General features: G+C 41.0%; 1 protein-coding gene across 2 annotated transcripts in view; it reads right to left on the reverse strand.

Moving 5' to 3' along the window:
• Positions 1-22,477, reverse strand: part of GAB1 (GRB2 associated binding protein 1) — an 80,793-nt gene that overhangs the window by 21,301 nt on the left and 37,015 nt on the right. For both annotated transcript variants that reach the window (XM_018552977.1, XM_018552976.1), the window contains exons 3-5: positions 15,038-15,332; positions 6,488-6,704; positions 1,314-1,897 (exon numbers count right to left, since the gene is read on the reverse strand). In XM_018552977.1, the coding sequence (XP_018408479.1) occupies positions 1,314-1,897; positions 6,488-6,704; positions 15,038-15,332 (1,096 nt within the window). The remainder of the gene's footprint in view (positions 1-1,313; positions 1,898-6,487; positions 6,705-15,037; positions 15,333-22,477) is intronic.

Here is a 22,477-nt window from a genome sequence, read left to right on the forward strand (position 1 = left end):
GTCAGAGTTCCTAACACATCCCATTAGCTGTGGCTAAAGCAAGGGGGCCTCGTTATTCCTGTTGAACTCTAGGCACTCTTAGCTTTGGATAGAGTGTAAAGGTCTTAACATTTCTCGGGTATTTATTTCAGTTTGGGACCCTATTAAAGAGAAATTCCTTTGCTTCCTTTCACCGGCAGACAGGAAAGCACAGTCAGCAATAAAAAAAACCTAGTCACAGGTTCTAACCCTTCCCCACTGTTATTGTCTATGTCCCTATTAGAGAAAAGGGAAATCTGTCTAACAGGGACACAGTCTGCAATAAAAACCTGACAGATGTTCTAACCCTTCCCTGCTGTAGCCAAAACAAAAAGAATTGGCTGGAGTAAGGCTTTTACTTATTCTACGCAACAGACAAATGACCAGAAGAAGTTCTACACAGGGGAAGGCCCAGGACTCCTGACGGATTGGGGTCCCACAATTTAAAGTGTAGTTCCAATTGTGCAGTCAAATTTGCGAGAACCCCAAAATATGTTTGTTATGTATTTCCATTTCCCACAGCATACCAAAAAACATATACCATATTTTTCTCTCCATAAGATGCACGCACAGTTTTCGGGGTCCTGCGCTCCTCTAGGGGACCCGTGAGCACGGCATAGCTCACCATAGAGCCCGTAGAGCAGACAAAGAATGTCTGTTCTTCGTCTGCCCTGTGTGATCACCGAGACCGTGGTGCTGTAATCACAGCGCCACCTGTCTCAGCTGTCAGGAACTACACGTGTCTTATGGTCAGGTGCGTGTTTTGGAGCGCAAAATACAGCATATATATTTCTTAACTTTTAGCTGTTTGTTTGGCAAAGTACTTTTTGCAGATTCCAAGCTACTCTGAGCAGTTTGAGAGTGCAAGGCTTTAACCCTTTGTTATGAGGGAGAGGGATTAAATCTACACTCACTGGCCACTTTATTAGGTACACCTTGCTAGTATAGGTTGGACCCCATTTGTCTTCAGAACTGCTTTCATTCTTTGTGGAATTTAACAAGGTGATGGAAACATTCCTTAGAGAGTTTGGTCCATACGGACATGATAGCATCACACAGTTGCTGCAGATTTGTCGGTTGCAAATGGTTGCCTTTCTTGGACTATTACCTTGTTCCTTTAGACAAAGCTATTATATATTGCTAAATTGTCACTGACAATTTGTAATTCTCAAATTTGAGTGAATCAAAACCAAAATCCATATACACTATATGAATACATTTAAAACAATCCTAAATAAACCCGGATTCCCTTAACTGAAAACAATACTCAGATAAAACCCAAGAGTAATCTTTACCTTTCCTGTATTTGTTTAGCTCTAAGCTAGAAACGGTATTACTCCGCGACGATGCAATTCCACCAGTAGGAACACTATAGTTGCTGTCAGTCTCTGAGGCAGTGCGGCTGTGTTCTGCAGGGGAACGCTCTGAAGAGTAATAGGGCTTTGGCGGCCTAGGTGGAGGAACATCTGTAACCGTCTCTAATTTTGACGAAGACTGCGCCACTGAGTTTTCATGCATGGTCCTAGGTATCTGATAAGTGCTTCCTGAACTAGGAGGAATGTCATAGCTTACGGCAATATGTCTTAGTTGAGATTCTAATAAGGAGGCTCCGGACATATTGAAAACACTCTGATCTGCATCCATGTCCGTAGCAGATGGAGACACAGCTTTTGGTAAAATATCTTGAGAATAGCTTCTGGGGAGGTTGTAAAAACTAGACTCTGAAGAGGAGCCAACACGGGATGGAGAGTCATAAACACTTGATTGTTGGTAATATCCATTTAAGGCATGTTTGTGGGAGGAGGAACTCTTGTGAGTGGCAACGTTGTCATTACAGTCTGTTTCAGATGGTAAAGACTTTGCTGAATCTGCGTGAGACCTGCATGCATGAAAGCATTACAAACTTAGATTAAACAGTATCCAACATTTGACAAAATAATAAAAAAGGTAAAAAAAAGAAATTAATAATATAAAACAAAACATATGAAGCGGTTATTAAAAAACTGGAAATATCAAGCAATATTATTAGTGTCAAACACATTTTTCTAATGTGCCATTAAAGAGCGAAACACCGTCCCATCTGCCTTACTTTAATGTCACAGACTATTTCACTGACTGGCAGGATATTTAACAGAACAGAAGAGAACAGAAGTGTTCAACGACATTCTCTTCCATCTCGCACAGGAGAAAATTGGTTTCTGTGAAAAATGTGTTAAAATTTGAAAATTTAATATCATTCAGATAAAAGAACCACATATTAGTAAAAACAAAACAAAAAACAAACCACAAGCAAGTTTGGGTGCTAACAGTTTTTGTACCTTAAGATTTTTGAATTCCCATTGCAGACTTACAGAGTAAGAGCCATTTTGTTAAGTTTTCTTTTAAAGAAACAAAAAAGTCAATTTATGCGGCCAAGTACCCAGGCCCATTTATCTAAGCTCTTATGACCACTTGGAAAAAATATAACACTACATGGTTCAGTGCAGTGGTTGCCATAAAAATGAACCTTTCACCCAATAATACTATAATGACTTACTTTAGAGTCCTCCTGATACAAGTTCCAGACTTGAAGTTTCTACATGGAATCAAAGGTAGTTTGGGTTTGTGCAGTTTTCTAAATACTATCTGGCAGTCAAATTAAGACAACTGGTCGAATGCCATGCACACACTCAAACACCTCTATGGGTCCATCTGGAGGCTACTGATCCTATCAAAACAGACTACATCCTGTGGCTCCTCTCTAAAGCTAGACAGAGAACACAACCCAATCATCCTTTAGTCTCGGAAATTATGGGACTTCGTTAAATATTCTGGTAGAATGATTTCTTTTAACCTGCCCATGCGGTCAAACTTCAGGCCCCAGTTTCACCCAGGAGCTGAACACCCAGAATTCTTTGCCAACTGGCTTAGTTTAGGTCCCACTTACTTCCACCACGCCTTAAAAACTTTGAATACCTTAGAGAAAAGAATATGCCCGCAGGAGTACTTTCGCTACCCCAGAGTATTCCTCACAATATGCAAAGCCAAATCTTACCACAATTTACATAGTCTGGGACTTCTCTGATTTATATTTTTCTTTAAAATGCTCTAGCTACAGATATGGTCAATGACTAAATCATGCTCTGCTAATGTTGGCTCATTGGAGATGAACTCTGTTATCTAGATGGTATTTAGTCCCTGCGCGTCTTGCTACTCGTGTACCCAACTACTCCCCCAAATGCTTTTGTGATTGCTCAGACCCTGGCACCCATTTACTCATCTTGTGACAGTGCCTGGTAGTCCCCAAATTCTGGACACAAGTTATCAGGCTTATTGCAGTCATTATTTGCAGGCCACTACCCAATTAATATTACCCAAATGGTGCCTTACCCATCTAGCTGTCCCTGTCCATATCCCTTCTTATATTGCCCTTTTATTTCTTGCTTCTTTCTTGTTTTCTTCTCTTTGCACGTATTGATTTGCTGAAGAGTAGACCACCAATCCCTTCCTCTCCTCCATTACTCTAGAAGTCCATACGCTTTCTAGGTGTAACCTGTTATGACCTTAAAAGTGACAGGAGCACCTAACTTTTGAGGTTTTCTATAGTGGTGGTCAATGGAGCTGGCTCCCAGATTAAACAGCTTGGCTCCTGAATTCTATATTAATTTGTACAACCCTGCTATGTCTATGTGACTGCCTATCTGACCTACAGTTCCACCTAGGTGGGACTATCCTGTTTTTGCACTTTCATGCAATTTGCCTTGGTGGACCGTATTAGCCTTCTTATACATATGTGTATATGTTTATTTTTAGATTGCTATAAATATTTATTAAATTGGTGCAAAGAGCAATGCTGATGTCCCCACATCAGCGCTGATCTCTGCAGCTTTCTGCAATGGTCAGTCTGAAGAGTTGAACAGGACCCTTCCATATTACCTGACCAGCTTGAAGACTTCAAAAATGGTAAGTGAAGCAACATTAAAAAAAAACAGCTTAACTTACTTGCAGAGGGCCTTGGGGAAATTGAGAGAAAACAGAGTTGGGCTTTAACAGTGTTAAGGTAAGATCTATTAAGATTATATTTTACTTTCTTTAGGTGGAACTCATACCTTTCTGTTTTTGCCTCATAATTTTCCAAAATCAATGGGAATGCTTTAAAACTCATTAAACACGCATGAAATCAATGTATATACACATGAAAAGGCATGTCATGTAAAGTGCATTTTTAACATGCAATGACCTGTTTTGATGGAATGGCATTGATCTGATGAGTTGTCAATAAAAACACATAAAACACAAAAGGTGTGAATGAGCCCTCAATGTCTTCAGTATACAGAATTCTACATTTTTTAAACATTTGCATGAACCTGCTCTGACAGAAAGAAATAAAGTTCTAAAAAAGGATGAATATGTTACCATGATGGTTAAGGAAATTCAGTAAATATCATAAGTGCCGAAAACTGCAAGTTCATAACAAGTATACAAAGCCAAATGTCATTCATGTTCAAACCAAAGTACAAAACACACATGCAAGGTGCAATACCCATCGTGGTAACCTCAAACTCACTGCCAAGAGATCTTTTTGCTTTCAAAATCTTCCAGCAGTAGATAATCCTCTTCTGATGTGACAGACGATGACCCTTGCCTGATTCATCAACAAAATTTACATAGGCATGAAGAAGCCAACATGAATCTCATGATTCGGGGAACATTTGTAAAATCTTCTAGATGCCTGCACTTACCAGCAGCATGTTTCCCTACCCCATCTACACCTTAATGGTGGGCTTGTCCGAATGGGCAAAGCTCATGCACTTCTCGGTAGTGGTGGAACTTTCCCACTCACTCCTGCCTCTACACATTCCTAATGTGTGATTTACAGTGTCACTTGCATGTAGGAATGTCTTGTAGGTGGGAGGCGACAGGGGAGCTTTGTTACTACCAGTAGGTGCTGGAGGTTTGTCTGATAAGAACTGCCCAACAATGGCCATAGAGGGGACAATGCCAGATATTGCGCGTGCAAGCACCTAAAAGCTGCTAGCAGCTTTATTTATTTACACGACAGCCACTGACAGCTGTAGCAGACACCCCTGGATGATCGATTTCTGAGGTAGGGGAGATTATCAACAAATCTGGAATGTGAGGGAAAATAATGGTTGTGCCTCTGAGAAAACACTGCACTGGGGTGTCTGCTGAGTGTAAACCAGACCAAAAAATAAAGAGAACAAAATGAAGGGCTTTGGAGCATTTCTCATGTTTACCCTTAGGAAAACTTGTATTAGGCATTATCTAGGTGTGTCTCTAAAGTTCCTCATTTATTCAGGTCATGGTGTAGCTAGTAGTAATCAGTCACATTTAAAATGGACTTTCTGTGTAATGTAAATATATTTCAATGCTCATACCAGTAGCTTCCCGAGTTATGAGTATTAGGAAGAAATTCCAACACTTATATACATGTTCTTAATTCTCGTTGGAACTGAAGATGTCACTTTGTTTAGCAGAGAACATCTACATCATTACAGAAGTAATCCAGTTCAATGTGACTAGCAACTGCTAGTTATATAGAGGTGCCCTTCCATTGCAGTTACTAACAGGTCTAACTTCACTTCACCCTCACAGCTATGTAAAACAAGCTCATTCAGAAAACTTAAGACCCCATTCACACTGAGCGATTTTTGCAGCGATATCGCTCATATATTTCCACACGATATCGCTCTATGTAGCTTCTCCAATCCATTTCAATGGAGCTGTTCACATCTCGTCGCTCAATATCGCTTGTAGCTCGTCGCTGTAGCTTGTTGCTCCTACATGACCCTTTTTTCGAGCGATTTTGCTCCCTATTGCATATAGCCCAATAGGAACAAGTCGCTTAATATCGCTCATATAAAATCGCACGATTTTCATGTCGCTCAGTGTGAATGGGGCCTTAGGAGTCTGAAGGCAGGTAAGCAGAGATTGTTTTATACCTTTTTACATGTACTAATAGTTATCATCAATACCAAGAAGGGATTTTTGCGGTTATAATTTATTTAAAATACCATATAAACTAGTGTTTCTCTTTTCTGTTTGGTATGAGGAATGTATTTTTATTTCAGCCAATTTAATTTCTTCTAGTAAAGACAAACCACTTTTGTTGTATTAGATTTAGATTGCAAGCTCTCATGGGCAGGGCCCTCCTTACCATCTTGTTTTGACTTTTATTGTAACTGTAATGTCTTCCTTATATTGTAAAGTGCTGCACAAAATGGTGGCGCTATATAAATCCTGTATAATAATATTATTATTAAACAATAATGAGAACCAGTACACTAGACTAACTATTAGAGCTGTGTAGGACTTGACTGGGGAGTAATAGCAGATCAGACAAAACTATATTGATGTGCCAGCATAGTGACCTGCAAATAGTGGTTTCAGTTATATTGCCATGACATTATGAACATAAAGAAAACATTTCTGAATGCTTACATCAGTACTATAAAATTGCTATGTTTACCTTGTTGGCTCTGGTTTCTTGCTTCGACAGTTAATTAATAGCAGATAGTCCTGGGGATCTTCTTGGCTGTTGGCAGGTTCTAAAGGTGGAACGTTGAGCAGCTGGTAGGGTGGAGGGAGCTGACCAGGGTGTGAACCTGCTGAAGTAGAGAATTCTGAACCTGCAGCCGTGGGAATCTCCATGGGAGCCTGGACAGGAACACTGTGAGGCTTCACATCTGCAAAGGCAAATAAATGGAAAATGTAAACATTACATTCCCATTGATGGGCCTGCCCAGACCAGCAGTTCATTTGTATAAAGGATATGATGGGATGTTTGCATTCCTGAAACTTTCTCACCCTGCATACGCTCAGACACAGACCTCTAACTTTGCCAGATTTATGAATACTGTGAAACTTCCGAAAAAAAGGGAAGGCATGGTTATTATTGATCACTGTGTACACTTTATTCTAGTCAACAACTTTTGCAGGATCTTTCTTGTGAAAATGAACACTCTGCCAACTAGTGTGAGCGACTATACACTCATTGTCTCCAACTTTGCACACGCCTTTACAAGTAAACTAATTGCATGACTTCCAAGATACAAATTAGACGTCGGCCACTCAGGACTACTCCGCAATCAGTATGCCAGGAAATGCCTCCAATCTCAGTCATGGTTTTGTGAAACACCAAGGATGCAACTTGCCTGAAAAAAAACGTCAGTGCAAGAAACGTCTAGAGTTGGAAGAATTAAACCGATTTGTCCTAGTGACTACTGTCCAATGTTCACAGCAAGGAGGAAAAAACACCCAACAGAAGTTCTAACCATTCTGTACTCTATCCAAGACTAAATGATTTTGGTTAAAGAAATAAACATCTGTGGTAAATACATTTTTCTTAATGACAGTTTCATTTAATAAACCTGAGGCAATTCCATTAAAAAGGTCAAATACCAACGCTCGTACATTCCTTATTCGTTAGTATGATGGAATTCCCCTTCTTAGTTCCCACCTACACAACTTTCTGGCAAACACTGCAATCTGAAGAATGCACTCTTATTATGTCACCCTACATAAAAGGTATACGTCATGTGCAAACCTGATTTTATACCAGAAACCAAAAATTGATTGAATACAAATTTATTGGACTGTAAAATTAGGCCTTCAGACTATATAGGCTTAGTAGATCTGAATGAGATTGTACAGAGACCATACAATCAGATTATAATGTGTACGACCAGCATTAGGAAACTTTATAAACTGTAACCTACATGGACTATTGCTCCTTTCCATAAATATACACAAGGACAGCACCTCATTTGGTAATGCAACAAAGCTGGCTGTAGGCTGCTGTTCATCAATTTTATTTGATCTATTATAGCCTGATGCTTTTTATTAGCAAGACACAATACACACTTATGGAATTCATTCATTAAGGCAAATGGAGATCTGCAGCATAGGTGCTACTCTCACTAACCAAACAGAACTCGTTAAATGGCCTGACTATTCCAAACTGCTAAAAGGGGAACTATGATCATTTTAGTAACTGCACATTATGTTTTGGATTTCCTTGGGGTTTATTGGAACAGTGCCAACAAGAACAGGTCTTCTTTCTGATAGCAACCAATGTCCAACCATCATTTCTTTAGCTAGTCATACACTGCTCAAAATTCAAGCCATGGATGGTCCTGTCAGAACCACCAGACTTGACAAAAATCAATTGGAAAATGACTGATGGGTGGAAAATGATTGGCCGTACAGTGACTGCATCCTACTAGATATATCTAACAAGTGGGGCTGTGTTCATGAACTTGCAATTGACATCAGTTTGAGATGCTTCTGAGATCATTCAGAATTCACGGACATGTGCTGTCGATTCTGATATGCTGGCTCTGATGAACTAAAATTCTAAGTAGTGTGCTAGCCCTCCTACTCTCCATAACATAGTGTGGAGGTGAATTGCACATCATAGAGGTAAATTAATGCCAAGACTGCTCGAGACAGGACTAAGGCTGAATTTATACTTAAGCATGAGCATAGCCGGGCGCTTTAGAGGTAGATTTGCATGTTTGTATGTGCATAGCTCAAGTGTTTTATTGCACTACTTGTAGTAAAGGAGCAGAATTGAGCATTTGTGGTCCCACATATGTTTAAATGGTAGTGTCTGAAAAAATGGGTGTAAACACTTGCTTTAACATTTTTCATGCGCTCCCAATAAAGTCTATGAGGCCAAGTTGCTTGATTATGCCTGAAAAGTAGTTCATGTACTTTTACAAGCTGCAGACGTTTTGCTACAAGTGACAGAATGCTCAGATGTAAACAAGGGCCATTGAAAACAATGGTATTTCTCTTGGTGAATCAAGCTACAAAACTCCTATGTGTAAATGGGACCTAAAGCTGATTTCCTGCCGAATCAGCAGAATTTTGAGCCTGGCTTGGCCTGGTTGGCATGCAAACAGCCCTTTTCCTCATCCCTCACAAGTCAATTTGGCGATGGAGCCAGTCTAAAAATTTTCGGCCAAACAGCTACTGCTCCTAATTAGCATGGACGGGGCAATCTGCAAGCTGAAAGAGAAATCCTAAGTGTATATGTCCAGCTTTAATAGCTGGTGCACAGGATACATCTAGTTGTATTGTATCTCTTGCCCTGACATATGCTGTAACCTAGGAATAAATATGGGAGAAAAGAATGTGATCACAATGCAAAATGTACAATCATCCAGCGGCTCCTTCGGGGGTGAGCGCTACAATATATTTGCCTATTTACATCTGGCTTATCCAGTGGTTGTAAACATTCCTTAGAGAACTAGTGGTAGCCTACTCAGGTAAAGGCAACAGGTTGGCTTTAATAATGTTTCCCCTATTACTGCATATGGCTGATGGGAGCAAAGGGAAATACACCAAGCTTCTGGGTATGGGGGTCATGTGACTCACTCCCCTTCCACCCAAGTGGTAGCATGAGTGTTTGACGACTGGCCACTCACGGCACCTAACCTGAGTTTTTCTGCTCTCATTCTTTAATAGGTCTATGTTTCAGCCCTTTCACATGGGGGCGAGGGAAGATTTCCCAGCACCATGCAAGCTTCAAGTCCTCATTTTCACCTTACACAGGACTTCCTCTCAGTGGCCAAAATGAGGTACAGAAGTGAAGTATGTGCACCATACAGGGCCAGCAATAAAGTGAACCTGTTTCCTGAACCGGAAAAGCACAGGTTTACTTTTGGTATTTTCCTTCTTGCATAGACTTTATAACATCACACAGGTTGCTTCTCTCCACCACCACCCTGAATCTATGACACATGACAAGATGAATTCTTCTTGTGTATGCCAAAAATAGTTTCTGCCTTATGCATACCCCAACAGAAATCAAGAGCTGGGGTCTAATGCAGTTCTGTTACCCAGTCCTCACAGTAACATAATTTTCCTGTCCTTAGAGCTCAGAAGTAGAACCTTAGATAGTGTTCTGCTGCAGCTCATCATGTTCAATAATGGACAGGAGTCTCTGCATACTACAAATTATAAAGAGTGTTTTTTTCAGCAGTTGTGGGCTTCCTGCTCAAACAAGTTCATCCATTCTCCTCTTAAATCGGTCATTAAAAGGCATATTCCACTTCTTTGTAAAAAAAATACAATAAATGCACCCACATTGATGAAAGAAAAAAACTGTACATTATTTTGTTTGTAGACTGTTCCTCCAGCCTCAGGTTTACAGAGCAGCAACCAATGGATTACAAGTGTGGTGATGTCACCACAGTTGTGCTGCATTGAGACCTACGAATCAAACTGCTGTGGTGGCAAATGCGATCATTGTGAATGAGTTAGTGACCGGATGATGCGCCAAATTAAACAAAACAAAACAAAAAAAAGGATAAGGGGAGAAGAACCATGTGATTCAGGTAATTGGGCTGGGGAATATGATCAAGTTTCATGTTGCACTCTAAATACAGGCGTAGCATGAAACAAGGTCACAAAGGTGGAATTAGCCTTTAAAACACAGAGTTTTTGTCAAAACACCAATAAAAACAAACAAACTGTAGTGTGTAAAAATCCCAGGTGGTCAACGTTCTCAGAGATGCGGCAAACACCACTACAGACACTTGTAACTATTCCAACAATGAAAGTCTCTTTGATCATCCATCTTCCCTGTTCTTATCTTTGGTTGAACAACCGAACCTTCTGAGCACATCTGCAAACTTTGTATAGATCGATGTAGCCATATAATTTGTTGTCTGGCTTTTTGCATCTTTCAGCAGGTGTACCCAACAATGTGGTTACTGAAAGTAGATTTGTTTTAATTATTGTAGGCAATCCTAAGTAATGATTTGTTTGCATGTTGGAAATTCTGAAAAGAGAAAACATGGATCTAAAATATGTACAGAAAGTTTTTTAAAGCTACTAGGTGTCTGGCTTTGTAGTAACACATCTTACATGTGTTAACATTCAATCTGGATGGCACCCCAAGCTACCACTGCAACTCATGGAAACACTACTATGCGTTGTGGTGCTCTGCATCAAAGAAAGCTGCAGGTGAGTTTTTTGTCAGATTTGATGTGATGGCAGACCATTCAAATGAATGAGCTGCCGAAATGCAAAGTACAGCAATCTGAATGCCTTAATGCAACAGAACTCCAAGCTTTGCAGTGCATGTTAGCGGCCTGTGAAACATGTTTAGGTCTAGGATGCCATAGAAGAGAATCTGCAGTTTGTATTTACCAACATTGGCTGAAGCTGTATCGTTACCTGTGATAATTGTAACGTGTCGGAACTCAGCTATTTGTACGTGTGACAATAAGAGTACCTTCAAAGACTGAAGAACCTGAAGTACAAATGTTTATTTAAAACGTGCCAAACCATTTCTCCATACAAAAGCATAAGCCTATGATTACTCGTACATTTCATCTGTTACAAGATGAAATGAAAGGAATGTCAGCATGCAAAACACTTGTATTTTGCCATTGATGTGAAGATGAATAGGCAGATAGACCTTAAGTGGGAAGATGTAACTAATGTTTTTTGGATGGGAGGAGCCTGGGAGTACACCGACAGACGGACAGAGCTGCAGCATTGAATAGGATGTCTCCATATTTTAACCATTTTATGGATTCCGTTTTCTATACGGGTTTGGGAGTACCTTGTAATACAAGTGTTAAAACTTTAATAACAGAGTACACTATGGTGTCTTCTGCTTTTGTTTTTTACTTGTGAGATGAGCCCTGAATACTGATTGGGAGCGCAAGTATTTATTGTCAGAGGTGACTACAGAGGAGAAGGTCAGCAAAGGTGGTTGAGTAAATGAGGATCACCTCTATTATGGACATTGGGTTTTCTTCCCACTCGTGACCAAAGGGGATTGGCGTGTTGAGACCTTTGCAATATAAAGGTTGCACTATAAGGTGAGCAATATTCTTAAAGGAGAACTATGGGGTCAGTGTTTTTTCCCATAGTTCTCCTTAGGGTAACGGGAGGACACAAACTAGCGCCTTCCCGTTACCCTAAGCTCAGTATACCGCAAGCTACAGCTCGCTGTATACTGAGACTCCGCACCTGGAGCGGATCCCGACTTAGATGACGGGATCCGCCCAGCTGCGTGAGTGACAGCTGGCTCTGCCTACCTAGAGGCAGAGCCAGCTTTACCCGCCCCCTCCCCCGTCCGTTCCGCCAGTCAGCGCTGGCAGATCGGAGAGGGGAATCCAGCCCCTCCCCCTTTCACGGCAGAGAGCCGTGACAGGATCGAGAGGTGAGAGAACCCGGTATGTTTTCCCTCACCTCCCGATCTACTGAGCCGACCTGTGACAGTCTCATTGTCACAGGTCGGCTTAGAACCATGAGGTGAGTGGAAAATCACTCATGTCATAGTTCTCCTTTAAGGGAGTGTGTGGTGGAGGTCACAGGAAGTGCGGAGGAATGCACACATGGGTTTATATCAATTATTTGGACACTGGAACTTTATGTATGAATTTGGAACACATTTTCTTGCACTACTGGGCAATTGATGGACAGGGACTATTTCGTTCACTGTTTTTTCCTATTTGCAAAAAAAAAAAAAACTTTGTTTCTGTTTAGTGCCAGTGCCACACATGCTTGTTAGATATTAGGGATGCACCGATATATCGGCCACCGAAACATATCGGCCGAAAATGGCACTTTTGGCATCCTCCAATCTAGGGGTTGTTTATGAGTATGTTGTTATAGTGAGTGGAATATATTTACATATCCACTTTACCTGGGTTACAGTTGGCCATAGTCCAGCTTTTCCGAAAGATGAAAAAAATGCACAAACATTAATAAAGCAATGTGCACTGCATTCGTGATGAGTGGATTGCGGATGCAATGCTCAGCAGATATCTGAGGTACGGACTTTCTGTTACAGGACAGGAGGAAGTATCAATAGGCTAAAAATGTGGTGGCATCACTGCAATGGCAGATGGGACTTGAAGTCTTTCCATTTACAGATCCAGACTGGATCTGTGAATGGATGAAGTGGCTGTGCAGGCCGCAACTTAACACACCATACATTCCCTTTTAATTGCAATAAAAAGGGGAATTAAGGGACATCATTTGTTCTAAAATAAAAACGGAAAAAAATGCAAGAGGAACAGGAAAAGATATGACTGATGCTAATAATCAAAATTCAACTCCCCTTTCTTTAATTTGTATGTCTAACCAAATTTGTTTTTTTCTTTTTTTTTTTTGTACAGTGAACTCAAACAGTGAGGGAACATCTCTCTAAAAGATCCCTGAATTGCAGCTAAACCCAAAAGGGGTTCTAATCCACAAAAAGGAAAAGGATATTTATTTTAAAGCAGCACTAAAAACTAGGGATGTCCCGATACCATTTTTTCAAGACCAAGTACAAGTACTTTCTGATAACAACTACCGACACTTTTTTTTTTATAAAACAATACAGACTAATGATTTTAGTCATTGCATCATATCAGCAATACTTTGTATAACTTCAAGTTTAAATCGGGGGAAGTGAGACAGATTGGAAGGGAGAATTGTAACCATTTCTGCAGTGTACTGGAAGTGTGTACTATGGATTATTTAACGTAGGCTAAATAGTACCATAGTACACACTTACAGTACACTGCAGAAATAGAGTTGCAGCAATTCTCCCCTGCTAACTTGAATAGGTAAACATTTAACCTATTCAAGTTAGCAGGGGAGATTTGTCACAACTCACAGTAACATTTCTCCCATGCTTCTTCCAATCTGTCCCACTTCCCCCAAATGAAATGGCTGGTGACCCCGCCTGCAGCTTTCACCACACAGTGTGCTGAGAACATGCACCGAGCACAGGCCCTGTCTCGTATGACACCCACAGCCAGCCTGTCACAGCTTCCCTCACCGCAGGAGTCAGTTCCCTCGTCTCTCACCTGGCCCTTAGGTAGTTGGCATCATGAGGGAATGTCTTACCCGGTCACTCTCGTGACCGTGCCTGGTGTCTCTGAAAGGCTTGTGGGAGGCGGTTCTGAGAGGTCCCCGTTTGGCTGCCCAGAGGACCCCAAGCGCGGTACCTCTGGGCAGCCTGAAGCCATCTAAAAAAATTAAAGCGCCGGTATCGGCGCTGTCTATCAGGGCATTTTCCCAAGTACTTGTGAAAATGCCCTGCATCGGTATCGGGACATCCCTACTAAAAACCTTTTTAAAAATGCTCGCTGATATAAATTCTTAGTAGAAGAGCCTATGTCTCTTCTACCCAAAAACATTTCTCTCTTCCTTCGATTAATTCTTTTTTTAATTAACTGTAACTGGAGCACTTGCACAGTGCAGTGTACAGGCTTGCCAGAGTTGAAACAGGGAATAATCTAACTGCGTGTGTAAGAGTTACTTCACCGGTAACTGCCCCAATGTCTAAAATTAAAAGATGCTGGGTCGGAAGAAAGATCTGAGAAGACGGTAGAGAGGAAGCGGGAAAGGGGAACACAGACCTTGCATTGGGCCAACTAGGAGGTAGGTTTTTCAGAATGTGCAAATACTTCCACATTATCCCAAGGGCTCCTCAAGCACCAAAAGAGTTTAGTTCTTTAAAGCGACTCTTGCATCGCCCAACAAAATAAACAATGGTCCCTGCAACAGAAGGTTGTGAATATTTTCTCTCAGGCAGCGACTTCAAAATTCCTCAGTCTTCCAGAACTGCAGTCTCCAGCAAAGTCCCTAACATTTAACACTCAGGATGTCGGATGTCTGCAACCCTCCGCTATGATTCCTTCCTCCAAACTCACATTACAACAGGACTCAGCAGTGACATGGAGCCAGCAGGAGGAACCACAGTGTGCTTTTACAATCATCTATTGAAGGAACTATTGGTTTAGATTTTTGGGGATAAAAAAAAATCATTTTAAGTGAAAAGAAAGCAAACATCTGTAACGGAAAGCCATTGCAATTACAATTTACACAACAATATAGGGCTCAAGAACACATTTACATGAAGCAAACACCATCTTACCTGTATACATGGTTTTTTTTTTACATTATGTTGCCTTATCAATTTCAAAAGCTTGGATACAAAGTTCACAAATCCTCCCCAAAAATGTTAAATAATAGTGTTTTTCTTATTTTTTGGTCTTACCTTCTTCTGTGGGGTTAAATCCGCAGATGTCACATATATTCCGGACCCACTTATTCATCTCCTCTTCGCTGTCAGCCACCAAATAAAATATACGGTCAATAGTCTTGATGTCAAAAATAAAACTGTTTTCAAACTCCTTTTTTGGAAATACAAGTCCAGCATCAACCTGTTCACACAAGTTCAAGTCAATAATGCGAATAGGCTTTTTAGCATGATCATTCTTGTAGTACTCCAGCACATCTGGATCTCCTGTCAGACGTCCACTGCGAAGTATGAACCATCTTCGTTTCCATGCCTGGAAAGAAAAAGTACTTTATAAAATCAACAATAATTACGATTTGTCATCTATCCTTAGCTATAGGTGTTGAGAAAGATATACAGGCTCCCAATGCCAACCTCTTACTAGTTGCTTGGCTGTCTCTGGCTCCAATACTTTGAAATTAAGGGAGAAATATTACCCCTCTCTTTGCTTAAAGCTGAACTCAAGACCCCTTACTATACGTACAATCAAAAATAAAATGACAAAATCTTAGCCTATGATGCCTCCTGGGGACTATATGCATGGAAGTGGCTCCATGTTGCATGCAGAATTGGGAAGAAATATAAGTGGCACCATGATGCTCTGTGGTTTTACAAGCTGCCCTGCATTTCATTTCCATACTCGTGTCATGTCAGCTCTCGCTGTTTCCTCCTGCTAACTTTCACATCACCATGCTCTCCCGTAATGAGTGGCGGTCAGCACAAGGAACAAGTGAGAGCTGTAGGGGCCCAGAAGATTGACACTCCTACAAGTGTCAATTTCTCTCCAGACTTCACATGAACAATTGTCAGGATGTGGCACCAATACCACATACTTAAACGTCACACCTACAGCGTTTTTAAGCATGGTTGGTAATTAAGTATTAGTTTTCCTTTACTCTTCTAGTGAACACAAACCTTTTGGGTATACACTAGTGCAGGGCTCAAAATTTCATTTAAAAAAAAAAAAAAGAGATGGGTATTAATAGATGCCTTGCATGTGAGGCATCCATTAATACCCAGAAGCCACCAATGCCTATGGTATTAGGTGGCTGTAGGCGATCATGGGGCCCCACGGCCTGCCAACAAGCAAGCCCTCCTCACACTCAATATGGTATGAATTCCACCCAAATTGATTGATCCTTATAATTAAGTACAGGCCTCCATCCACTCATAACACACACACACACTCAGCAAAACACATTGCACTGGGCATTATACATGCAGCATCACATCTGGTTCAGAACGGGGAAATTACTGTACGTCAGCGTAGTTAAGGACCTTAGTAAAGATGGCAGTCGTCATGCGCCCATCTTTTAACATGAGCAAGGCACAGGAAGGTGAGCAGCGGCACACGGGAAGCCGCCTCGAACTCCCCCAAGAGTCGGGCACTCCGTCCTTAACCAAGTGCCTGACTCAGTGAAATTAAATTTCCACTCACCCGCACGCAATTTTCATTCGCCAATTGTGAGGGGGCGAGTGAAAATTTTGAACCCTGAACTAGTGTTCTAGTGTATACCAGTGGAATAATCTCTTGCACCTCTAGATTACAAGAATATAAAATGTGATTTTAACTGCGACTGAAATTATTCCTCTGCATTTTTAAAAGTACAGCTGAAGGCTCTATATGACAATCTAAACAAGTACCAAATACAGTTAGCAAGTGGTGCACAAACCTCATTAAGTAAAGAAAACAAGGTGAAAATTGACAAGCTCACCCCGCTGCAACATCAGACTCTGCAAGCATCTGCAAGCAGGCAAAGCATCCATGAGATTGGCAACTGAATTCAGGAGGAGTATCAATGCCACATCATCACAGGAAGCTGCATTAGGTGGACTTCACTGGCATGATCAATGGGTATTTGTGGGAAATTGAGAGAAAACTGTAAGCACAAATGCACTTCTAATGAAGTGCTGCAACACATTTTTTCCTAATGGGAGGCCATAGTTCTACTTAAAATTTTGGGTTGAGTGGGGACGAGTTATAACCTCGTAAGTACCCGTCAAGTATTTAATGTGACCCACTGATGGGGTTTCCCTTCACTTTGTCACCCTGTCAGTTGTGCAGCATGCACTCTACCCCACTCTGTAAAAAAATACATTAAAAAAAAAATTAAGCTTGGTGTGTTGGACTGTTGGACTGTAAGAATATATCCCACTACCATACGAAGGACATAATATGAGTAAATGGGCCCATGATATAATCTATTTGATCTTTCTTTACAGCCTCATTGATGTAACACCATGAGTACAAGGAGGTACTTTAATCCATCCGTGTTGCTTGAAAACAAAATTATATGACTTGGCATTTTCCCTTAAAGAAGAACTGAACTATGCCCAAGCTACAACCAACATTTAAAAAAACTGGAATATATGGGGCCTGGTTTAAATTTCTAAACTCCACAAGCATACAAGGCAGAGTGACATGAGACATCAAAATTCCTAATAATTTAAAGGGTTATTAAACCATTGCATGTTTTTGGATATATCTATTGCTAGCAAGCAGTAGATATACGCAAAACGATTAAAAAAAATGACCCCCCAAAAAAACTTTCAAAGGGTTAATACTTACCTGTGTCTCCACCGCGCACTCCAGTCCAAACATCTGAAAATGTATCGGACGGGCGCATGTACAGTTCAGATGTTCGGCCAGGAGACGCACAAGGTAAGTCTATGGAGCAGCGTGCACCCGTACAGACTCCGTGGGACAGGAGAGGAGGACAGAGGAGTCAGCGCTGGATCGGAGACCCGCACCAGCGCTGGAGGGACATCTGAAAACTACACTAATGAAGATGATGATTGGATTAAGAGGCATCATTTAAGCCAAGTCTGAACACTAATATTGGGGGGGAGGGGGAAAAAATTGCCTTTAATGTCACTTTATTCAAACAAACTAATTTTCACTGCCTAAACCATCCGCTTTTTATTGTACAACTGTATATAATATTCCCCACATTAAACACTAGCACATAACGGAGATGGGCTTTGAATTGGTGTCAGAGGGCAAATGTGTCACTTCATTACAAAATAGTCATCCTTTTCAAAACACATCCTCAGCTTCCTCTTCCCCCAAAACATCAAGTCTGAATCGTTTGGATTACTCATCTAAATGACTATCACTTTGTGACTTCCTCAGATGTCCAATTACTTTGTGCAGTACATAACGACACAGCTAACTTTAGGAGAGAAGCACCTGCTAGCCTTTATGTTGGTGTCTTGAATGAGTCACTCATTGGGACTGGCACAGATTAAGCTAGAAGGACTGAAAAAAAAACAAATCACTAACTGTGCACTTTAATAGGGCGCATACAAAGGTCCTCTGGCTGCGAGTACAAAGAGGAGTTTAGTAGCAGCATAAAGCTTAATGCCAGACAAGCAAACTGACATCAGCACTCATACTAATCATAGTACAAAAGTGTCTCTGTTTCGTCAGATTGCACAAAACTGCGCATAAACTACTCTTTGTTATTGGAGAATAGCTCACATTCTTAGAGCACTTCTATTTTTGGATTTAACCTATTCAGATCCACAATACATTTTTTCCTCTCCCTGCTCATGGTATACACCATGAAGTCATTGCTATTGTACCATGTGACATTCAAAATGAGTAAACAAATCATGACTGCCATTTGCCAGTTCTAAAATTGTCGAGTGGGTAGCAGGAGTTGTGCCTAATTAATTTAAAAAGAGAGTACTGTGAAGAAGTCATTCCCCTTTTGTTACAATACAAAACCATTTTCCTCTAAACATGATACAATCTTACCAACAGGCCAGAAAATTACTAAAACCGAGGACATACATTGTGTTACTTTGTAACAGTCAGTTTTTGAGAAACCAGACGAAAATTGCACAGTGTGTGCCGCTGTCCTTGCCCTTTCCATCAGCATCCCTTGATCAGCTGATCGAAGGAGCCGGTCGGAAAATCTTTGATCGTTTAGAGCCGGCAGCCAATGAGCTGCCCAGCCTGGTCAGGTATTCAGGTATATACAGTAATACCTTGGTTTACGAGCATAATTCGTTCCGGAAGCATGCTTGTAATCCAAAGCACTTGTATATCAAAGCGAATTTCCCCATAGGAAATAATGGAAATTCAGATTTGTTCCACAACCCAAAAATATTCATATAAAAATGATTACAATACAATAATATAATATAATACTGTACAAAATATAAAGAAAAATAAACCAATTTTCGGATATCACTGCTCTCGGCTCAAAGGAATCTTTTTCATTTAGTGAAACCTTAACAAGGAATCTATCCAATGTGACATTGCATTGTCCTTAAACAGACTCATCGCTCGCACTGCTACAGCCTTATTCTGTGGTGCTTTTCTACAACATTTTGCTCTTATTGCAAGACTTCGCTCGTATATCAAGGCAAAATTTTTCAGAAATGTTTGCTCGTCTTGCAAAACACTCTCAAACCAAGTTACTTGTAAACCAAGGTATTACTGTATGCCTAAAATGTCATTTCAGTGCGTTCCAGGGCATTTGCATGCATTTTTGGTGCGGTACAGAGCAGAAAAAATAAGGCATGCTGCAGTTTTTCCACATGGTCTGGAACTGAACGCCGTGGCATGAACTAGAGTCCAAAATGACATTGAAATAGATTGACATTAGATGCTTTTTTGATGCATTCTGTAATTGTTCTACATCTGTTCCACACTTGGTGTGAACAAGCCCTAAAAACAATGTTTTGAGAAAAAAATACTTGAACTATGACACAAATATAAATGCAACAGTAATAAGATATACGCTACTATTTTCAGCTTTAAAACGTCACAAAAGGTCATTGCTAACGGCTATTCAGTCTTGGAACCGTGATAGCACAGCACGTGCTAACCTCATTTTTACAGATATGCAAGCTGTTAATTGGAACTTTAGGAAATTGTTTTCCAGGAAGTAAAACTGATGTACAAACTGAGCAAAATAAGGAAAAAACAGGCTGAATGGAAGTTTCCACTCCAGTGGCCACCATCCTGATCATCTGTTCCGCGTGCACATTTGGATAACATTTCCTGTTTTTGAACTATTGTCACCACTTGCAAGTCTTTTGCTGCTCTTTCTAACTTTAGACTTGCTATGTAAACAAGTGAAAAGCACTAAAAATAATGAGTAAAGTAAATGAAGTTTTAAAAACAAAAACAGATTAAAGTAAAACAAAAGAAACACACAAACATGAAAAAGTATTTTAAGTCGCTCAAATAGCAAGCAAAAAGCAATGAGCAAAATGAACCACATACACAGCAAACCAAATGGTAATCTAAAGATTATAAACATATTATTCATACTACAACTATTTCCTAAAGAGAATCAAACAATTTTTTAAAGTGACCCTTTAAGATCAATATCTGAATAAAATTGTTTTTAGGAATCATGAGACAATAAAATTAACATAGGAGTAAAATATACTCTCCCCACAGCTTAGAGCCTGTGTGGGACACTCCGGCTGTCACATGCTGGCCAAGCAATGTAACTGCTAAGCCCTTGGTGTCTTCTACTTGCAGAGAACAGCGACTGTCAGTCACTTCCCGCAGGGATTCCCACCTCCCCTCTCTCTGTTCCTCCAGTGTTAATTGGAGGGACAGACAGGGGATTGGGCACAGCTGGCTCTGGGAATAGGGGGGCAAACCAGCTGTCATTTAGGCAGCTGGGGCAGATCCTAACAATATTGTTGGGATCTATTTATGCTGCAGGTGGCTCTGCGCTAATAGCCTATAGCAGGCATTAGCCAGCTATCTGCTGACTTTGGGTCACAGGAGGACATTCAAAAATGTCCTCCTGTGCCCCAACATAGAATGAAAGCCAAAGAAAGGTTCAAAGGTTTTAGCTTTACTTCTCCTAGTCACAGATTGCCTCATACACAGTTTGCACAGAGCCCTAACCTGAGGGTTGTGTGAATGTCTTTCAAAACATATCAGCGGTTTCTTTGGAGAGTGTGGCAAATGTATGGTGGTGGCAACAAAGTACCTAGGACTTGCAGCACTGATTTATGACCTATACCAGCTTCCCTAGCACTTCGCACCAAGCAGGATGAGCTGGCCACTACTTTACCCGGCTATCAAGATACAAATACGGCACTGCAATAATTGGATACAACAGTGCTGAATCTCAGTTTAAAAAAAAAAAACAAAACAAACAACTTACCCTTGCGGTAGGTCTACCCCCGCACTGCAAGAGGCAAGTGCTCGTTTTTGCCTAGGGGACACTATTGAAGTTGTTTTCTTACCTGCGCAAACTGTTGGTGCTATATAAATCCTGTATAATAAATAATAATTCCGGCTCCAGCCGATCTCTGTCCATGCTGCTAGACCGGTCCCCACAGCCTCTTCTCCTTTCTGCTCCAGCAGTCTAAGGACTGCTGACATCATCACATCCTTTGCAGGATCAGCAGCCTGCAGTAGACATGACGGCACCAAGAGACATTCCAACATCCACAGTGAAAGCGGGGAAGTGAGCGCTGACAGGTGGGTAAAACGGGATCAGATAAGTAAAACAGCTTTATCTGAGTCCCCTAGAGAAAAACAAGCACTTAACCCGTACAATGTGGGGGCATAGCCCCACCGCAAGGGTATGTTTTGTTTTTTTTCTTTGCCCGGAGATGGACTTATAATGCATCAACAAAAGCAATAGGTAGTCGCAAACGCAAAATATTTTTGGTAAACATACTGTGTTCGCTTAAAGTGACATTAAATCCTAAAATCCCTCTCCCCCCATGCTGGTGTAAGGACTTGCCTTAAATGATGCCTCTTGATCCGATCATCTTCTTTCCAGTAGTTTTCAGGAGTCCCTCCAGCGCTGGTGCCGGTCTCTGATCCAGCGCAGACTGCTGTGTCTTCCTGTCCCACAGAGTCTGTGCGGGTGCACGCTGCCTGCATTGACTTGCCCTGTGTCTCTCCTCTTCTCCCGGCCGGAGATCTCTACTGCACATGTCCCATGATCCTTTGCAGCCGCCCGAGAATCTTCAGAACTTCGGACGGGAGCACGTGGCGGAGACACAGGTAAGTTTTAACCCTTTTGGTTTTTTGTTATGTTTTTGAATATATCTACTTGCTTGCTAGCAGTAGATATATGCAAAAAAAAAACCTGCGAGGCTTTAATTATTGTTTAATACAGAATAGACTCACAGGAGCATGGACAGGCAAAAATAAAACTTTGGGGGGTATTAATCAACAGTATAATAATCCTTTAAAACCCGTCAACTTTTAATTCCACTTCCTGTCAGATTAAATCACTCCAAAACAAGCCCAAATTTGAGAGAGTTGTCACCAGAACAAGCATTCCAATTTGAAGATCTCCCTGTTTTACTGAGAACTCTAACATTTTCTCTCACTTTCAGTGACAGTGTCACCAGAAGAAACGGAATGAAATCTCTCTAGAGGACACAGGCACGGGGGGGGGGGAAAGGGTTTTTTGAAAGGGG

This window comes from Nanorana parkeri, unplaced genomic scaffold (assembly GCF_000935625.1).
Source record: "Nanorana parkeri isolate BGI_ZX_2015 unplaced genomic scaffold, ASM93562v1 scaffold104, whole genome shotgun sequence".
Classification (NCBI taxonomy): Eukaryota; Metazoa; Chordata; class Amphibia; order Anura; family Dicroglossidae; genus Nanorana; species Nanorana parkeri.